Source organism: Opisthocomus hoazin, chromosome W (genome assembly GCF_030867145.1).
Source record: "Opisthocomus hoazin isolate bOpiHoa1 chromosome W, bOpiHoa1.hap1, whole genome shotgun sequence".
Taxonomy (NCBI): domain Eukaryota; kingdom Metazoa; phylum Chordata; class Aves; order Opisthocomiformes; family Opisthocomidae; genus Opisthocomus; species Opisthocomus hoazin.
In genome coordinates this window covers 41249777-41269676 of record NC_134453.1, presented here as the reverse complement: position 1 = coordinate 41269676, position 19900 = coordinate 41249777, and the positions used below count along the sequence as shown (strand labels likewise).

The following is a 19900-nucleotide window of genomic DNA, read 5'->3' as shown; positions in this document are numbered from 1 at the left end:
CTACAGAAATATACATTCTCTAATTTTCAGTTAACTCCTAATAGTAGAGTAGCAGTTCTACTATATGTGACGCAGACTAGAAAAGTGTGGGCAAGAGTGAAAAAATCTGTGAAAATCTCTGATTCAAAAGAAAAGAAAAGAAGCACTTGCAGAGTTCCAACCCTGAGGCTTCAAGATACACACATGGTAATAAAAAAAAACAAACTGTGTTTCACTTACTTGGTTAAGGTCACCTGTTTACAGAATCTTCTACAGCACAACATAGACTGTGGCTGCCAAGCATTCTCTCATCTAATCCAGTGAGTCTCAAGCTATTATAGACTACTTTGCAGACCACAGAGCAATGGCAAATAGAAATCACAGAATCACAGAATGTTAGGGGTTGGAAGGGACCTCTGTGGGTCATCTAGTCCAACCCTCCTGCCAAAGCAGGGTCACCTACAGCAGGCTGCACAGGACCTTGTCCAGGTGGGTCTTGAATATCTCCAGAGAAGGAGAATCCACAACCTCCCTGAGCAGCCTGTTCCAGTGCTCCATCACCCTCAGAGGGAAGAAGTTCTTCCTCATGTTCACCTGGAACTGCCTATGCTTCAGTTTGTGCCCCTTGTCCTGTCGCTGGGTACCACTGAAAAGTGTCTGGCCCCATCCTCTTGACACCCACCCTTAAGATATTTATAGGCATTTACAAGATCCCCTCTCAGCCTTCTCTTCTTGAGGCTAAACAAGCCCAGCTCCCTCAGCCTTTCCTTGTAGAAGAGATGCTCCAGTCCCCTCATCATCTTTGTAGCCCTCCGCTGCTGTGGGAATCAACTGGGCCGTGGGCGGCCTTGACGATCTTGATGGATTAGAGCCATATCTATGAGCTAATTATTTTGTGCACCTGTGGTTGAAAAACAGGAGGAAAGGAACAAAGAAACAGGATGAGAAAATCCAACTCTTTGATAAGCGTGAAGGTCGAGTGAACGGACGCATGATGACCAATCAGAAGAACAAAGGAGCTACATGCCAAAAGACCCTCACCAATGAGACTCTGGGGGTGGGGGACAAGGGGATACAAAAATGTTATGATTAACCATTAAAGTGCTGCTGCTTCTGCTTGCTTTGGCTTGCTTTGTGACTGCCGTAACTTATTGTGGCGTGCTGCCACACTCCACTGGACTCTCTCCAGTAGTTCCTCATCTTTCTTGAACTGGGGAGCCCAGAACTGGACACAGTACCCCAGGTGGGGCCTCACTAGGGCAGAGCAGAGGAGGAGGAGAACCTCCCTCGACCTGCTGGCCACACTCCTCCTAATGCATCCCAGGATCCCATTAGCTTTCTTGGCAGCCAGGGCACACTGCTGGCTCATGGTCAACCTGTCGTCCACCAGCATACCCAGGTCCCTCTCCACAGAGCTGCTCTCCAGCAGGTCCGCCCCAAGCCTGTACTGGTGCATGGGGTTGTTCCTCCCCAGGTGCAGGACCCTGCACTTGCCCTTTTTAAGGCAGCTTTATAAGTCTTTTAAAAAAGCATCATAAAGCCATGTAATAGTCTGTGAATATAACTGAGGGTTACAATAGCCTGCTCACCATAAAATAAAATATTTATTTTAGCAACAACAGGCCCCTCAGGCCCATCCTCAGATCCACACAGACTCATATTCAGTATTAGATGTCAGCGTTAGGTCACAGTCTTGGCCCTGACTGAGACTCAATTTACATTTATGAAGAACCATAACAGCAGAGCTTCTCTGGGATAATGCATGTAACACTGCCCAGTCTTAACTTCTCTTTCTAAATGCCTTTTCATTTTATATTCAAACTTAATAGTACTCCTTAAATCGTCACCTAGCATCCTCAAAATCAAAACAAAAGATCTATTGTAACCAAACTGAAATGAAGAAAACAAAGGGGAATCTTCTGAAGGAGAAACATCACCAGAGTTACCCAAAACCCTGAATTCCTTTTCTCAGGAAATTCCAAATTTTTCTTTTATGAAAGACACAAACAAAAAGACCTCAAAATTTAGTACAGAATGCAATTTCTGAAACTTCATTTAGAGACAGCAGAAATAAAACCCTTTTTAGCTATGGTAGCCCCATCAGAAGGGAAGCTTGCCAACCTGGAAAGTAACAGAAAGCCAAGACAGAGAACAATTACAGCTCCTGAGGAGTCTGAAAGTCCTAGCTCTGAGGCAATATATCTAAGTCTATCAAGAAGACATGAAACCCCTAATTTCAGGGTTTCTCTGCTAGGAGGCACAATCTAGGTTAGAGAAAGCTTTCACTTTAGCAAACAGTAAATTCTGAATTTACAGGTAGCCTGTTTTCCATTAGAAGAATATTTCACAGGAAAAATTTCAGCCAGCTCTACCTGGATGCTGAAAGATAGAAAAACTAGACTTCCTGAACTCTGCTGGAGTTTTCTATTACTTTTATTACTTCGGCATGGATGGCACTCAAATACCGTGTCAATAGTAGCAATATAAAAGCTCTGAGACATAAAACTATTGTTTATACATAAACAACTATCTAGCTTTCCCAAACAATGGTTTCTTCCTTGTCATCTGTTCTTTCTGATATGTGGCAGACTATTTTTATGGTATGTTCTCAGAAATCACAGATGACAAACATACTGGAAAATATTCTGTGCTTACTGACATCATGGGAAGTTACTGAGGGCAATTATCTTCAGGTCTCGTTAATCACCCTCACAAAATTTACATGTCAGCATAAAAAAAAAATACAACTTGGAGACCTGTAAAACATACAAGGTTCAGCTCTACTTTTAAGATGAGAATGAGAAGAAATAGTTTTCAACAGATGTATAGCCTGAGTTGGACTAACTAAAGCAAATATGGAACTTGGAAGAACTTTGAAAGTCAGTTTAGGTCATTTGTAGGATTAGGCAAAGCAAATTGAGTAGTCTGCTAGTATAAATTATATGTGAGACTGATTTTCATGTTGCATAGCACAATTGGCAAAGAGCCTGTTTACTTCTAAAATTTACACAGCATGTGTCATGAAGCGAGAATACCTGAATGCTTGCTTTGAGTAGTTATGAGAAAGACTCATGTTTTGAATATACATAAATTCAAGTATCTTTTCTTAGAGGTACTTAAAGTGGCAGAGAGAAACACCAGGGGGAAAAAGGCAGGAAAAGAAACTGAGGACAAAATGACATCCCAGTGTTTAATTACTTTCCCAGCATAAGCATCTCTTTTGAACCACTACTTTCTGCACACCACTTCAGCTATTCTTCCTTCAAGAGACTCATTTCAGTTTTACTGACCTTTCAAATCAATGTCACAGCATCTCATTTTAACCTTGCACAAAACCATGTAACTTGAGCAGGTACGCCCATGTCCTCATTTTCAGCCATTTAAGGGCTAAACCTGAGAATGCGGTCCAGCAAAGCATGAACTGCTGCTGAAGACAAAGTATTTATTTTTTCACCCCATCACAGAACATTTCTGCCATCTCTCTTGATGCCGCAGTAGCATTTGTGTAGTCAGCTAGATGAGGACGTGGCCTGTCTGAAAGCTAGTCTCTTCACCCAATTTACTGAGAAGATGAACATATTGCAGAGGCAGCATGGAAAAGGAACATGGTTGGGACAGATAGCAAAAGACAAGAGCATCCCCTTCAGTGATAACCCACACTTCAGTGGACAAACTTATTTCAAAATCTGAACAGTTTTCACAACCTGAATAGTTATGGCTAGAGCTATTCAGTTAGAGCAAAAAAAAAAATTATTGGTCTACCTATACTGAAGCCATTCATGAGCACAGACTCCTCAGAAAACACAAAGGACATAATGCTTAAGTTATCATGCACTATATTCATCACTACCTTGAGCTCCCCATTTTGGACCTCAGCAATGATTACCCTAATCATAAAGTTAAAGCTATATTATTTAAATACGACAGGACGGCAATAGCATCCCTTTCTGATTCTCTAAAGCAATAACAAGTTCTTTCAGAGGTGTCTACTACCCTATTGTTAGCCAGCACAAAGCACAGACAGAACATAATAATCCAAAATCATATCACCCATTTGAAACCTACTGCAAAGACAGGCAGAGACAATCTCAAAATATGGGCTGTGGTGAGTTGTATTTCATAATGGACTTGATCATAATTGCAACAGAACTCTCGCTTTTTTAGTCAAGGAGTTCCTGCCTGAAGTAGCAATTTTTGGATCTACAGAAAGACAGCTGGGGAGGGCAGAGGGGAAAGGAATAACAGCATACGCTGTCCAGGTGCATTGCAACAGTTTAAAAGTTAATAGGAATTTTGATCCACCACAGTTTTCACGTCCAAGATGGCTGTTTCCTTCCCCTTGTATCCTATTTCCAACATAAGAATCTGTTGCAAGCAACTTCACAACTTTAATCTGCTTCACAGCTATGATTGTTGATGACAAACACTGTTTTTTAAGTATTTTGATTTTAATGAAGAGTACTAGTAGACCAAGGAGCATAGGGCTATCATATTCCCCCAAAAGATGAGAACCTTCTAATATACTTTTTCCTTTACGTAGTCTCTCTACAATTACTGATATTATTTTGATTTTTTTAAAGCAGCTGGAATCACCTGAAGAACTTCTACAACATATCTCATTAAAACTGTACCCAAATCCAAAGAGATAAAATACAAAACACAAGCAGTACATATATATACAGGATAACGAAAGTACCTGGTTTATTATAGACTATGTTTTAGCATAGAATTTCAAACCTTTCTGTTGACCCAAAAGCTTAATTTTATGAATTCTAAATTCATATATGATCAGTATTCTTCTACAACAGAAACACTACATCCTCTTGGATATTCACGTCAAGTCATAGAATTAAATGGAGATGCCAGCAGACAGGGGTAGGAGAGGACAAAGAAGAATAAGTGAACGTCAGCTTCTGACACCTTTACATGATTCTGTGGTTCCTATCCTTTTAGTTGAAAGTAAAATTGCTGATTAGAAAGAAAGAAAAATTGCCTGCTGTTGTTGCAGGTAAGTAAATCTCTTCTTTGTGATAATGTAACTATAAGCAGATATCTCAGGCAGATCAAAGTCAATAACTGAGTTACTGTAATAAGTTTATGGATTCTTTAGATAAGAAAAACACAAGCTAGTATTTTACTTAGGAACATCATCATTCTACAAGGAATAACTAATACAATTTCTGAATCTCTTGAAGGGTGTGGAAGTCAGCAAGATTGATGCTATATATGCTTAATTTAATATTGAGCATATTTTATAAAGTCTTTGTCCAACAAATCTGATATTGACTTTTCAAGTCAATCCTAAAAACTTCAACCACATCCTTTTACAGAGCAGGAAATTCTTATATTAGAAATATTGCACACTCTTAAAAAGTTTACCTAAGTTTATTCTTCCAGCAAGAAGCTTCTCAACATAAAAATAAGCAAATAGGTCTTATAAAAATGAACACAAAATAAAAAAACAAAACAAAAAATAACTCACAAACCTTTCCAAGTTCTCAATGAGAAACAGAAAACTGGTCAATACTAGGAGAACTAACTGTATATTTATTCTAATAATTTAAAGCCCTTAGATCCCGTTGTACAGCCAACCAGCATTTGTTCCTCCTTAACTAGGTCCTTGTATAGATTTCTATAAAGCTCCGATTCAGCTATTCAAGTAACCTTAAAGAGACTGTAAACATATAAAGCACCTTAAACTCCAGTGAGAACCAATTTAAAGTCTTTTTACCAGCATAACTAAACATACTCATAAGAAGTTGGGGGAAAATGCAAACAATAGAAAATAATGATGGAAGAGGAGAAAAAGGAAAAGCTTCATTGTGACAGTCATCGAAGACAGGTTGGAACGTCCAAAATTATTTGAATCCTCAAGGTAAAATTAGGCTGCTCTCACCACAGGTATCTTATTATATGAATTGATCCATTTTCACCTTCAGGGGATCAAAAAGATCTGTTCTTTTCTTTCCAATGCAGGTTATTGTAATTTTATCTACTTGAAGATGAGCGTAACCACAGCACAGAAGCTGCAACTGACAGTGAAAACATCTCAAACAAGAAAAGCTGACATGGTCAAATTATGTATATGCTTTAATGACCTAGAGATTCTCTGTTACTTTCCAATATACATTCAATACACCTATATTAATCAATAAGTCTAATAATTATAGATTTATTACCTCTAAGAAAATCTTATACTCTCAGACACTACAGTACTGCACAATGTCAGACAGATTAAAACATAAACCCAAATTCAGCTCCTGTGGCAGTATTCTCTGGCAAGACCCAAATCATTTTCCTTTGACAAGGAACTGTGTGGTCTTACCCCAACCTGTTCATACTCAGCTGAAAATATTATGTTCAGGGCTGGGGTCTTGCTTAAACAATTCTTCATTAATAGTTTCAATCCCTTCCCTCTTCTATGGACCTATAAGACAAGAGAGAAGAACCAAAGTGTCCACAATTCTAGAATACAAGAATGACAGTAAGATGAGAACACATTCAAAGTTTTTTTCTCATGTTTAGGTTCTGAGACAACAAGCATCCCTGAAATGCAAAATTTATTTTTTGTTTTGACAGCAATAATATTCAATAAAATTTATTATTATCTAGAAGATTATAAAAAGACAAACCCACCATTTTTCTTATAGAATTGTTCTCACACCTACCATCTGACGGATTTTAAATTTCACTTCTTCTCTGGACCAATCTGTTTTAAAACATATTTGGTGAAAGACATGACCCAGCTTCACCTGACAGGAATGCATTCATAGAAGGCAGGCAAGTGCACACACGTGTGTGTTTGTGTGAATAAATAAAATAACCCAGACTGAGAGATTAATTTTTCAGGTAGCTCTTAAATGGGTACAAAGGTATTTCAGATCCAGTAAAAGAAATACAGTTCTTTCTATCCACATAATTGCAAAAAATAAAAACGCTTTTCTGAAGACAAAATAATTTAAGGGGACATTCATTCCTCTTAACAGTCATCCCTAAAAAATAATAAAAGAAAAATAAAAACAACATGCCCAGAATTTGTGAATATTCCAAATATTCAAGTAAGATACCTGCTAGAGGAATACTTTGGATTTTCTCACACGTCAAAGGGAAAAATATTCAAACTTAAAGTCTGGATATTTAATTTGCAATTAAAATAAACTCTTCATACAAGATTAAGGGTCTATGCCAACATATATCTAGCTAGCTCTTTGCTGCCCATCTTACCTTTCAAGTACACCATGACCTTCTCAACCCAGAAGGTTGCAGGAACATCTAATGATACATCCTGACATACAGAACTTTTGAAAATTAGTAAATAGTTTAAAAACAAAAGCAAGTCAGAGCGCATAAATGTTTATTATTGGAATACTATAATGTGGGGACTTTGATGGCTGACTGCAGTCCCTCTTGATTTCCTCTTTTGATGCAATTTAAATCATTAGCCATTTTACTGGAACATAAATTGTAGTCTAGTTATAAACAGAAGCGAGGAAAATCTCTGAAGTGTTCTGACAGCAAAACACTAGAAATACTTTAGGTAAGCAATCATACACATTCTACTAAGTGCAATATTGTTGACAAGAAACTTATCAGGTATTTGATTAACCTGCCATTGCATTTAAGAATAAATAAGAAACAGCAACTGCTGTTGACTACTGAAAGCGATATATTGGGTTTCCATAGCAAGGTTTTGGTAGCAGGGAGGGAGCTACAGGAGTGGCTTCTATGAGAAGATGCCAGAAACTTCCCGCACGTCCGACAGAGCCAATGCCAGCCCGCTACAAGACGGACCCACTGCTTGCCAAGGCTGAGCCAATCAGCAATGGTGGTAGCACCTCTGGGATAACATATTTAAGAAAAGGAAAAAAAAGGAGTGAGACTATGTGAGAGAAACAACCCTGCAGACACCAAGGTCAGTGAAGAAGGAGAGGGAGGAGGTGCTCCAGGTGCCAGAGCAGAAATTCCCCTGCAGCCCATGGCGAAGACCACCATGAGGCAGGCTGTCCCCCTGCAGCCCATGGAGGCCCACGGTGGAGCAGATATCCACCTGCAGCCCAGGGAGGACACCACGCAGGAGCAGGTGGATGTGCCTGAAGGAGGCTGTGACCCTGTGGGGAGCCCGCGCTGGAACACGCTCCTGGCAGGACCTGTGGACCCATGGAGAGAGGAGCCCATGCTGGAGCAGGTTTGCTGGCAGGACTTGTGACCCCGTGGGGGACCCACGCTGCAGCAGTCTGTTCCTGAAGGACTTCACCCCATGGAAAGGACCCATGCTGGAGCAGTTAGTGAAGAACTGCAGCCTGTGGGAAGGACCCGTGCTAGAAAAGTTCATGGAGGACTGTCTCCTGTGGGTGGGATCCCATGCTGGAGCACGAGAAGAGAGTGAGGAGGAAGGAATGGCAGAGACAATGTGTGATGAACTGACCGCAACCCCCATTCCCCATCCCCCTGCGCCGCTTGAGGGGAGAAAGTAGAGAAGTTGGGAGTGAAGTTGAGCCCTGGAAGAAGGGAGGGGTGGGGGGAAGGTGTTTTAAGATTTGTTTTTATTTCTCATTATCCTACTCTGATTTGATTGGTAATAAATTAAACTAATTTCTCCAAGTTGAGTCTGTTTTGCCTATGATGGTACTTGCTGAATGATCTCCCTGTCCTGATCTCAACCCACGAGCCTTTCATTATATTTTCTCTCCCCTGTCCACTTGACAAGAGGGAGTGATAGAGTGGCTTGGTGGGCACCTGGCATCCAGCCAAGGTCCACCCACCACAAGCCAAATGCTATTGACCAGCTTTTCAAGCATGTACAGAGGCATACATTACAGAGACACATCTCTTCACTAAAATCAAGTTAATTAAAAAACGTAACTGCTGAAGAGGAGGCAACTAACACATGCAAAAAACTGAACCCTTAAGAGACCCCTGAACAAATCAACACTTGAGATTCTGACTGTTCATTTAGGAATGAAAAGACAAACTTAGAAGCCTAACTTTCACCATGATTAAGTGTATACATGTGCAGATAATGACTTCAAATATTTGTCCGGTTCTTGCAAAGACACCTTCCATCACGGTCCAATCTCTATTCTCCATACTTTGTGCAAAATAAAAAATGTAGTTAATTTGTTCCATAACCTGCAAATTGATTTCTACACTACCAGCTATTGTCACTGAGCATAAAATCTGACATATATTTGAAAGGAATGTTTAATTAGAACTGGTGCTTAAATCCTCCACATCAGATATTTCACTCAAAAAAACCAAGGCTTCCCACAGCATTAAGCAAATATAGCAGGATCAGAAAAATAGCTCACATCCTGCCTAGATACAACAACCAGAAGCTTACAACACAAACCTTGCACACATTTAGTGTCTCCTAGTGGTGGGTTGACCCTGGCTGGCAGCTAAGTCCCACGCAACTGCTCCCCCAATCCCCCCCCAGCAAGATGGAATAAGAAGTGAAAAAAAAAAACAAAACAAAAAAACATGTGATGCAAAGACATTCACTCATCACCTCCCACACACAGACTGATGCCCAGCCAATCCCCAAGCAATGACCACCTATCAATTCCCCCCCCCCCTTTTTATTGCTGACCGTGACACTATACAGTATATATCCCTTTGATTAGTTGGGGTCAGCTGTCCTGGCTGTCCCTCCTCCCAGCTTCTTGCGTACCTCAAGCCTACTCACTGGGAGCAGGCAGAGTGAGAAACAGAGGCGGCCTTGATGCTGTGCAAACACTGTTCAGCAACAGTTAAAACATGGGTGTGTTATCAACACTATTTTGTGTTATCAACATTGCTTTCACGAAAAAAAATAATTTAAAAATTATAAAAATCTAAAACCTAACACCATACTGGCTACTATGAAGAAAATTAAGTCTACCCCAGCCAGACCCAGTATACTCCTTTTAAAAACAGTAAGAAAACCCAAATCTGATATGTCCTTCTAATGCAGACAAAGCAGGTCTAATAGTGGCTGACTAAAGAATAGGTGGAATTTTCACTGACTTTGACTAACAAGGCCGCATTAAAACTACAATTCCCTCCTCTGGACTTATAAATATAATGCATCTGCCCCCAAATACAACAACTGTCCCTCTCCTACCTGTTCTTCTACAGTTGTCACAATTTAAAACACTATGTAAAGCAGTGTGTTATTTCAAACTGGGGAGCTGTACAATCAGTGTTTCATTTTGAGGGATTTGCATCACATCATTAATGTGGATGGATTTCCAGAGTAATGTTTTGGGTGGTTTTTTTGGTTTGGTTTGGTTTGGTTTTGTTTTAAAAAAAAAGAAGGGTTGAAATGCGATATTTTAGTATAAGATATACTGGGGGAGGTGAGAAAAACTTGACATGCATAATAGTGGTCTGCACTCAGACTAACAGCTTAGTCATAGTACCACACACCTATGTGTTCCTATTCATCCAGGCTTACATATGACGCACTTTGAGGAAGAGAACAGTTGTGCACTGTTTTTATGCGTAACCTTGTAATTTTTATGTCTGAAATGTGTATGTGAAATCATTCTGCAGTAACATTTTATGAATATTTCTGAAAGAAAAGAAAAAAAATGTTTGCAAGCTGGGAAAAACTCAGTTTAAAGTGGCACATGATAAACTATTATTTTTTTTCTTTCTTTACTAAAAGTTATGAGAAAACAGACTGATAATGTTGTCTATGCAAAGGAAACTGAGCCACGCATTTACTCCAGACTAGCTTCCCCTTCCCATCCTTCCAGTGGATGAAAAACTGGACATGAGCAGGCAATGTGTGCTCGCAGCCCAGAAAACCAACCATATCCTGGGCTGCATCAAAAGCAGCATGACCAGAAGGTCAAGGGAGGTGATTCTGCCCCTCTACTCCGCTCTTGTGAGACCCCACCTGGAGTCCTGCGTCCAGTTCTGGAGCCCTCAGCACAAGGACATAGAGCTGCTGGAGCGGGGCCAGAGGAGGCCACAACAATGATCCAAGGGCTGGAGCACCTCTCCTATGAGGAAAAGCTGAGAGAGTTGGGGCTGTTCAGCCTGGAGAAGAGAAGGCTGCAGGAAGACCTGATTGCGGCCTTTCAGTACTTAAAGGGGGCCTATGGGAAAGATGGGGACAGACATTTTAGTAGAGCCTGTAGAGATAGGACAAGGGGTAATGGTTTTAAACTAAGGGAGGGTAGATTCAGACTAGATATAAGGAAGAAATTCTTTACTATGAGCGTGGTGAGGCACTGGAATAGGTTGCCCAGAGAGGTAGTGGAGGCCCCATCCCTGGAAACATTCAAGACCAGGTTGGACGGGGCTCTGAGCAACCTGATCTAGTTGAAGACGTCCCTGCTCATTGCAGGGGGGTTGGGCTAGGTGACCTCTAAAGGTCCCTTCCAACCCAAAGCATTCTACGATTCCCCCAGTAATGCAACACAGAAGTGAGTATGTGCTGCAGTAATTTTTTGCTCTGTGAGTAGGAAAGTTATTCTTGAATATACTGTCTGTAACACTTAGCCTGGTCAATTTAGCATTGCAAAGAAGGCCCGTTACATGTAGCTTAACTAACTGAGATAAATTCTGCAGCACTTGAACTACTTTGGTATCAAAGAACACCTGAAATAATACCACTTTTTCTTTAATGTGAAATGTTGGTTTCTAGTCCTATGATTACTTCCCTTCTAGCAATTAACAGCAATGCTTTCTCAGATATACTTCATGCAAACTTTTTAATAAAAACAGCTTTGCTTTTTTAAGGTCACTTAGAAAAACTGAGAAGTATCACTAAAAAGGCTTTAACAATGTTTTTGCCTTTGTCCTACACTAGACAGCTTAACATGAAAGAAGGGACTACACTACGCTCGAAGTTATCCATGAATAAATAATATAGATTACAGATTAGCCATGTTGTAAGAGCAGGGATAACCACACTAGCTGCATGCAGAACCATGAAACATAAACACCATTTCAACACAAAGTCAGTTGTATCCAAAGTGCTGCTTCCAAATCAGCATGTCGTCCTCCAAAGAGCCCAAAAGCAGAATTTACTTAGCAGCACAGTAAAGAGGCACTTTACTGCATCTTGTAGCACACAGAATTTGGGTACTCTTCCTCCCACACCTCCTATCTTCTGCTAGCCTGTAATTTATGTATGGACATGAAATTAAAAAAGGACCAAAAAGGTAGGCAACTATGAAAGAAAGAATTTTTCATCACAGGCATTATATACTTTGTTGTTATTAGGCCCTGAACATTTTGCCCAGGGAAATGGCTGAATCACCATCCCTGGAGGTATTTAAAAGACATGTAGACGTGGCACTTAGAGACATGGTTTAGTGGTGGACTTGGCAGTGTTAGGTTTACGGTTGGACTTGATGATCTTAAAGGTCTTTTCCAACCTAAATGATTCTATGATTTGAGAAAAAGCACACCTTTGTAAAAGTTTCAACACATTCATGTTGAAATTCAAATGAAATGTCAATTCCCAGTAGATGCCTCTTCATGTTTCACTCATTTGTCTCAGAAATTTTCCAGCAAAAATTGGGAGCTTTTGAGTTGACATTCAGGTTGTTGCTGAAACTTTTTTAAGGGGGGGGGGGGGGGGGGGGAATGACTAAAAAGATACAAAGATGGCTTTTGAAAACTCAATCATTTGTTACACAGGCAAAAAAATCCCAGATTTATGCATCATAATATGAATTTCACAAAGCCAGATCTTAAGATCAGGGAAAAAGCCACCCATATTTTGAATGTTTTCAAAATTCCTATTTCACCTTTCAGAAAAATCTCTTCAGGATTAAAATATAAAATTCAGTAACAAATCCAGCTACTCAGATTTGTAAGAAGAATAAAGAAACTACATTTTAGCACTAATCTGATCAACATGAAACAGCACATCTGAAGCAGGCAAACTAGCTCCCTAATAACTTATTTCAATACAACAAAAAGTATCATAAGCTGGAGACCTTCACATGAACTATTTGGACAAAAAGCTATGTTGTAACACTAAATCTTCAGCAGTAAATTAAGTTTCTGAAAGCCAAACATGAGTAGCAAAGATCCAAGAGAATTTCTGTACCTAACAAAGTGATTTAACATTATCTCACTCTCACAAATGACATTTTGGTCTTCACCAACGAAAGCATAAATAAAACCAGAAATATTTACTGTTGCAGCAGACTGCAGTACATGATGATTACTTCAGCGTACTTTATGTGAATTTTCTTTCAGCAAATAAGGAATTGGTTACAGATCAAATAAGTATTTTATCTTACTAAATGTAATTATCTCAACTACAGAAGTAGGTACTGTGTCTCTATAGCTGCTTCAATTTGTTTAGTTGTGGCACATTGTATAAAGGACAGGAGCAGCTGTGTGCATTGTTGTATTTTAATAGATTCCCAACTTGAACTGAGAACTCCAAAAAGGGAAAAAAGAAAACAACCATAAAAAAACCCTACATGTACAAAAAACTTGAATGGAGCGACAGTTATAGAGCACAGCCACCTAGCAACCTCTCAGTTTTCCATGGGACTGATTTACAAGATGTCTGGAAGAGCTGTAATGAACAAACTGGCCTGTACTCACCTCTTAGCTGTCATTTTGAAATAAGCTAACTTAATATTTATCACTCCTTTTGGGAGTGATGACGTCAGATGCTTCAGTAGTTCTACAGAATAACTTCCCTTTTGCTGTGGCTTTGACCTGTCCTACTGCAATACTATTTTTAACCTAATAAAGCAAAGTATTTTATTTCAGTAAGTATTTTTTATTCCTGTAGCAACAGGCTATTGCTCTATTCTAAATGGATGAACATGATTCCCTTTCCCAGTCATGTTTCTGAAGGGTTTCCAAATAAGTTGTAGGTTTTCTTGTGATGCTCTTTTTGTTCCAGTATATTACCTGTTCCTCCAAGGACACCACATCTGTCATGTTATGCAAGCATGCACATATTTTAGCACATACTCCTTAAAACCTATCTTGACCTTGGAATACAGAAATAGTTATGTATACACAGAAGATGCAAACGGAAGAGGAACCATCGGTGGAAAAAAGAGCAACCAGCCCACATACACAAAGTACATTTTAATTAGGCCAAATGGAAAAAAAAAAAAAAGACCATGTCCAGGAAGCACGTGCAAATGCAGTTAATTGTGTTTAAGCATTAAGAATGGGACTGAGGTGTGCTGTGTTTATTTTAGGGCAGCTGAACATTCCCATCACTGAACCCATACTGCAGCAACAACCAGGCAACAACTCAAAAGTTTTGCTGTGGTTGTTACAATCATTGCACTATCCTGAAAGCAGGATTCACATAAATATCCAACAATCTCCTAGAAACACTAAACTCATCAATCCATCACTGCCTGAATCTTTCTGAAAAACTCTCTCCTATGAGTAAAGGTACTGCCATCTACACTTAAAAATTATAAGAGGTAGCTCCTTACATGTGAGGCCTTTTTTTATATATATACAATTTACATAGTGTTAAGCCATACACACCAGTATTTAATATTAGAAATAAAATTACCCAAAAAAACCTTCAAAGCTAAGTTATCAATGCAGCTGTCACTGACTTTTCTAAGAAGCTATGTTTAGGGAAACACGTTCTTAAGCCAATTCAGACTCCTTTATTTTATTTATTTATTTTAAACTCAACACAACTATTTTATCCTGTTGCAATACAAAGGAAGGATGTTATCAGCTTTAAATTTACTGGCTTTCAAATGAGCTTATAGCTCACATACCTGCCTTTGCCGTTCCCTTACACTTCATGTAGTTTCACAATTATACTTTACAAACTCTATATTGCTTTTCTCTGCTTGCTGTCATGAAAAAATCTCACACAAATGTCACGGGAAATCAATTCTATCGGAAGTAAAAACTTTATTAAAAGCAAGGTCCTGTGCAGCCTGCTGTAGGTGACCCTGCTTCGGCAGGAGGGTTGGACTAGATGACCCACAGAGGTCCCTTCCAACCCCTACTATTCTGTGATTCTGTGATTTCCACATGTATAAGTACAGGAGAACAGGGGTCTCGTTAAGTCATACACAGAGGAAATTAGAAAGGCAAAAGCCCAGCTAGAACTCAGACTGGCCACTGTTGTAAGGGACAACAAAAAATGTTTTTACAAATACATCAACCACAAAGAGAGGGCCAAGGAGAGTCTCCATCCCTTATTGGATGCAGGGGGGGGAACATTGCCAACAAGGATGAGGAAAAGGCTGAGGTACTTAATGACTTCTTTGCCTCAGTCTTTAATAGTCAGACTGGTTATTCCCAGGGTAGTCAGCCCCCAGTGCTGGAAGACAGGGAAGGAGAGCAGAACAAACCTCCCATAATCCAGGAGGAAGCAGTTAACGACCTGCTATGCCACCTGGACACTTACAAGTCTATGGGGCCAGATGGGATCCACCCAAGAGTGCTGAAGGAACTGGTGGAGGAGCTGGCCAAGCTACTCTCCACCATCTATCAGCAGTCCTGGCTGACACGGGAGGTCCCAGATGACTGGAGGATCCCCAATGTCACACCCATCCACAAGAAGGGCCGGAAGATCCCGGGAACTACAGGCCGGTCAGCCTGACCTCGGTGCCAGACAAGATTATGGAGCAGTTCATCCTAGAGTGCGCTCACTGGGCATGTGAAGGACAACCAGGGGATCAGGCCCAGCCAGCATGGCTTCATGAAAGGCAGGTCCTGCTTGAACAACCTGATCTCCTTCTGTGACCAGGAGACCCGCCTAGTGGATGAGGGAAAGGCTGTGAATGTTGTCTACCTGGACTTCAGTAAGGCCTTTGGCACTGTTCCCCAGAGCACGCTCCTGGAGAAACTAGCTGCCCATGGTTTGGATGGGTGTGCTCTTCGCTGGATAAAGAACTGGCTGAATGGCTGAGCCCAGACAGTGCTGGTGAATGGAGTTAAATCCAGCTGGCGGCCGGTCATGAGTGGTGTTCCCCAGGGCTCAGTTTTGGGTCCGGTCTTGTTTAACATCTTTATCAATGATCTGGATGAGGGGATTGAGTGCTCCCTCAGTAAGTATGCAGATGACACCAAGTTGGGTGGGAGTGTCGATGTGCTTGAAGGTAGGAAGGCTCTGCAGAGGGATCTGGAGAGGCTGGATCGATGGGCTGAGGCCAACTGTATGAGTTTCAACAAGGCCAAATGCCGGGTCCTGCACTTGGGTCACAACAACCCCATGCAACGCTACAGGCATGGGGAGGAGTGGCTGGAAAGCTGCCTGGCGGAAAAGGACCTTGGGGTGTTGGTCGAGAGCCGGCTGAACGTGAGCCAGCAGTGTGCCCAGGTGGCCAAGAAGGCCAATGGCATCCTGGCTTGTATCAGGAATAGTGTGGCCAGCAGGAGTAGGGAGGTGATCGTGCCCCTGTACTCGGCACTGGTGAGGCTGCATCTGGAGTACTGTGTTCAGGTTTGGGCCCCTCACTACAAGAAAGACACTGAGATGCTGGAGCATGTCCAGAGAAGGGCAATGAGGCTGGTGAGGGGTCTGGAGAACAAGTCTTATGAGGAGCAGCTGAGGGAGCTGGGGCTGTTTAGTCTGGAGAAGAGAAGGCTGAGGGGGGACCTTATTGCTCTCTTCAACAACTACCTGAAAGGAGGCTATAGCGAGGCGGGTGTTGGTCTCTTCTCCCAAGTAACTAGCAATAGGATGAGAGGAAATGGCCTCAAGTTGCATCAGGGGAGGTTTAGATTGGATATTAGGAAAAATTTCTTTACCGAAAGATTGGTCAGGCATTGGAACAGGCTGCCCAGGGAAGTGGTTGAGTCACCATCCCTGGAGGCATTCAAAAAACATGTAGATATGGCACTTCAGGACATGGTATAGTAGGCATGGTGGTGTTGGGTTGACAGTTGGACTTGATGATCTTAGAGGTCTTTTCCAACCTATGATTCTATAAAGTACCTAAGTTTTGCTTACTTATCATTAGAACAATAAAGAAGAAAAGAAAAAAAATATCTTTTAAAATGAATCTACAGTTTTATTTTCAGTTTCAAAATGGGAAAAATCATAGAGACAAAGTGGTTTACATAGTGTAAGACAGAAGGGTATAAGCAGACACAAAACAAACCCTAGTGACTCATGTCTAACAAAGCTCAGAAACAGTGTATGCTGCAGTTTGTGCACATAAGACCCCTACCCTAGAGATGACATTATCATTCTTTCTGTCTGACATCTCAAGTGCAAAATCTCAATGTAGTCATGAATATCTATACCACTGTAATCACTTAGTTCCTTTTTCCATACAAAGAAATATTAAATTATCTGCAGTGTTTGCCACTGCTGCACTTAGCAAAAAGTTAGATGATTTAAAAATTTGATGCACACCGGTGCAAAGCTGGATTTTTAGCCCCAATGTTAACTATTAACTTTTGATATACTAGGAATACTTGCACCATATATTCTTTCTAGGCAGACAGAACATTCCCTGCCTTGAAATCTTTACAGCTTAATGCCCACAAATTCAGAAGATTTAGCACACAATCATGGTGGGGAAAAAAAAGGGCTGAAAGATCACCCAGTCTATCCCACCTTCCTCAAGGCAGCCAGATATCTGTCTTATCATGCCTAACTTACTTTCCTGCAACTATTCAGGTACGTAGAAAGAGAAACGTGCATACGCACAAGTCTTCAGATTCAACAGGTGGAAGAACACAACATTGTGAATATCTACTGACTTTATTAGGATCCCATAGCAAGGTCCATCTGAAAAAAAGGGATTACAAGAATATGGCCAAAATCTGAGAGAGAAATAAAATATGTTATCGCAGCAGGTATATATACAGATATACCCACACGCATTAAAAACCAAATGTGAACTAGGAAAACTACTCTTTAACCTATACATTATCTACCAGCAAATTTATTTTAGATGGAACATACAGTCAAAGAACGTAACAGCAGCTTCCCCCCCCCATTATTCTGTGCTCATGAACATGCACAGTTTTAAGAGACTTCCACTCAAATCCAGGAACTGGCTTCATTAGTTTACTTATCACTAAAAAAAACCAACAATAAAGCAGGTTGCTTAATTATTGTAGATATGAGTTATAATATGAATTCAAACTCATATCTAAAATAAAAGCATATTATGCTTCACCATATACCACATCAAAATAAACTGACAGGACTGACTTTCTGCAGTGTGCATGCTTTTTATATTAATTACCTCTGTCAAATGAAACAAAAAATTCAGCACACTGATAGAAGTATACCTTCCTCAATGACTGTTATTCACAGTATCATGACACCCAATTAAGCTACAAATTCGGTAAAATTACAGAATTACATAATAATGCCATTTTCTCCTTTTGACACACTTCTCATTATTCAAAGCCCATTTTTGTCAAACGTATCTCCCTGAAGTTTAAGACATTTTTAACATGCACTAGTCTGGAAAGTCTTATTAAAAAAGGCTGCTAAGAATTCTAAAGCATCTGAGTACCCCCCATAAGTACCATATAGTTGTGTCTGACAAAATACATAGGAGTAGACAAGGCTCCCACATTAAAGCTATGGGTAAGTACAAGAGTATAAATATCACAGGTCTAACTAGGGCCTCCAAGTCAGACACCAACACTGTCAGAGGCTCCAGGTCCCCGTCTTCCCCCAAGCCCTAGGCTGCCTTCCTTGAGATGCTACAAATATTAGAGCCCCTGTGCGAACCCTCCATCCAAAGGGCGATCCAAAATCTCCGCCATGTTCCCTTTCGCCCAACATCCAAGCATCTTCTCCACCTCCTTCAAATTCCCGAGCCTATTCCAGCATGCGCCCCTACCCCTAGCAACATCACAGTCCCCGTCCCCAGCAACGCCTCTGTCCCAAACCCACAGCAACACTAACCCAGCAGCGTCCTTGCCCCCATCCCACCCGCATCCTAGCGCCACTTAGGCTCCCTATCCCCATCAACGACCTCCATAAGCCCCCGAATAACCGGTGTCCCCTCAGGCACCCCCTCCTCAGGGCCCCCCAGCACCGCTGGGACTTCTCAGCAACCCCCCTGCCCAGCGCCCCTCACCTCGGCCCACCCCAGCCCCGCACCGCCGCCACAGCCCCGGCCGCACCTCACGGTCCTTGAGGCCCAGGAGCAACACCTCTTCCATGAGGGTGAGCCGCGTTTCCTTGGAGTCGCCCTTCTCGTCGTCGCCGGGCTCGTCCCGGCGGCCTTCATCCTCCGGTCCACCCCCCGCTCCCTTGTCGGCGGCGGCACTGCGGGAAGCCTCAGTCCGGCGCTGCACCAGGCTGGAGCTGCGCTGGGTCAGGGAAGTCATGGCTGGAGGCAGCGGGAGGTCAAAGGCCCGCCACGGGGAGAGGGATTTGGCAACAGCTCGGGAGAGGAGGAGGAGAAGGGACGGGAGCCACTCCTGCCTCCACCCTATCCGCACCGGGGCAGCAACCGGCCGGGGGGAGTCATGGGGAGCGGGTCTCGGACGCGGCAGGGGGAGGCGGAGGCAGTGGCGGTGGGGGCCGGTGTCCCCCCCCCTGCGGCGGCCGAGCTGGCGGAGGCGGCTTCTCCTCCAATATGGCGGCGCGGGCTGATGTCAGCGGAGGATGTGGCAGAGGCAGGCGGGGGGGGGCGACCGGAAAGGGCCGCGGGCGGGAGGAGCCCCCCGCGGGGCAGGAGATAGGAGCGGGGCGCCCCAGGGACGCGGCCCCCTCGGTCTCAGGGAGTGCGGGCGGTGCCGGCTGTTGTTGACTGTTACTAACCGTTACCCGGGGCCGTGGAGGACGGTTAATCCCACACTCCGGGCAGAGGGGAGGGGGGCCGGCCGGCCGGCCAGTGCCTGCCGTGGCATAACCCAGGGGCTGGGTAGTACACTCTCTTAAATTAATTTTTTTTAAGTCTGCTTGTTTTCATTTTTAGCCACAAGACCATGTCTCATTGCTAGTGCAGCCCCCTAGGAATATATCTTCATATATATATACTCATCG

The 19900-nt window shown here is 42.2% G+C and overlaps 1 protein-coding gene across 3 annotated transcripts in view; it reads right to left on the bottom strand.

Annotated features, from left to right (window-relative positions):
• Positions 1–19503, bottom strand: part of LOC104337743 (Golgi phosphoprotein 3) — a 115373-nt gene extending 95870 nt beyond the window's left edge. For all 3 annotated transcript variants that reach the window (XM_075446560.1, XM_075446562.1, XM_075446561.1), the window contains exon 1: positions 19033–19503. In XM_075446560.1, the coding sequence (XP_075302675.1) occupies positions 19033–19239 (207 nt within the window). In that variant the 5' untranslated portion in view covers positions 19240–19503. The remainder of the gene's footprint in view (positions 1–19032) is intronic.
• Positions 19504–19900: the final 397 nt, after the last annotated feature.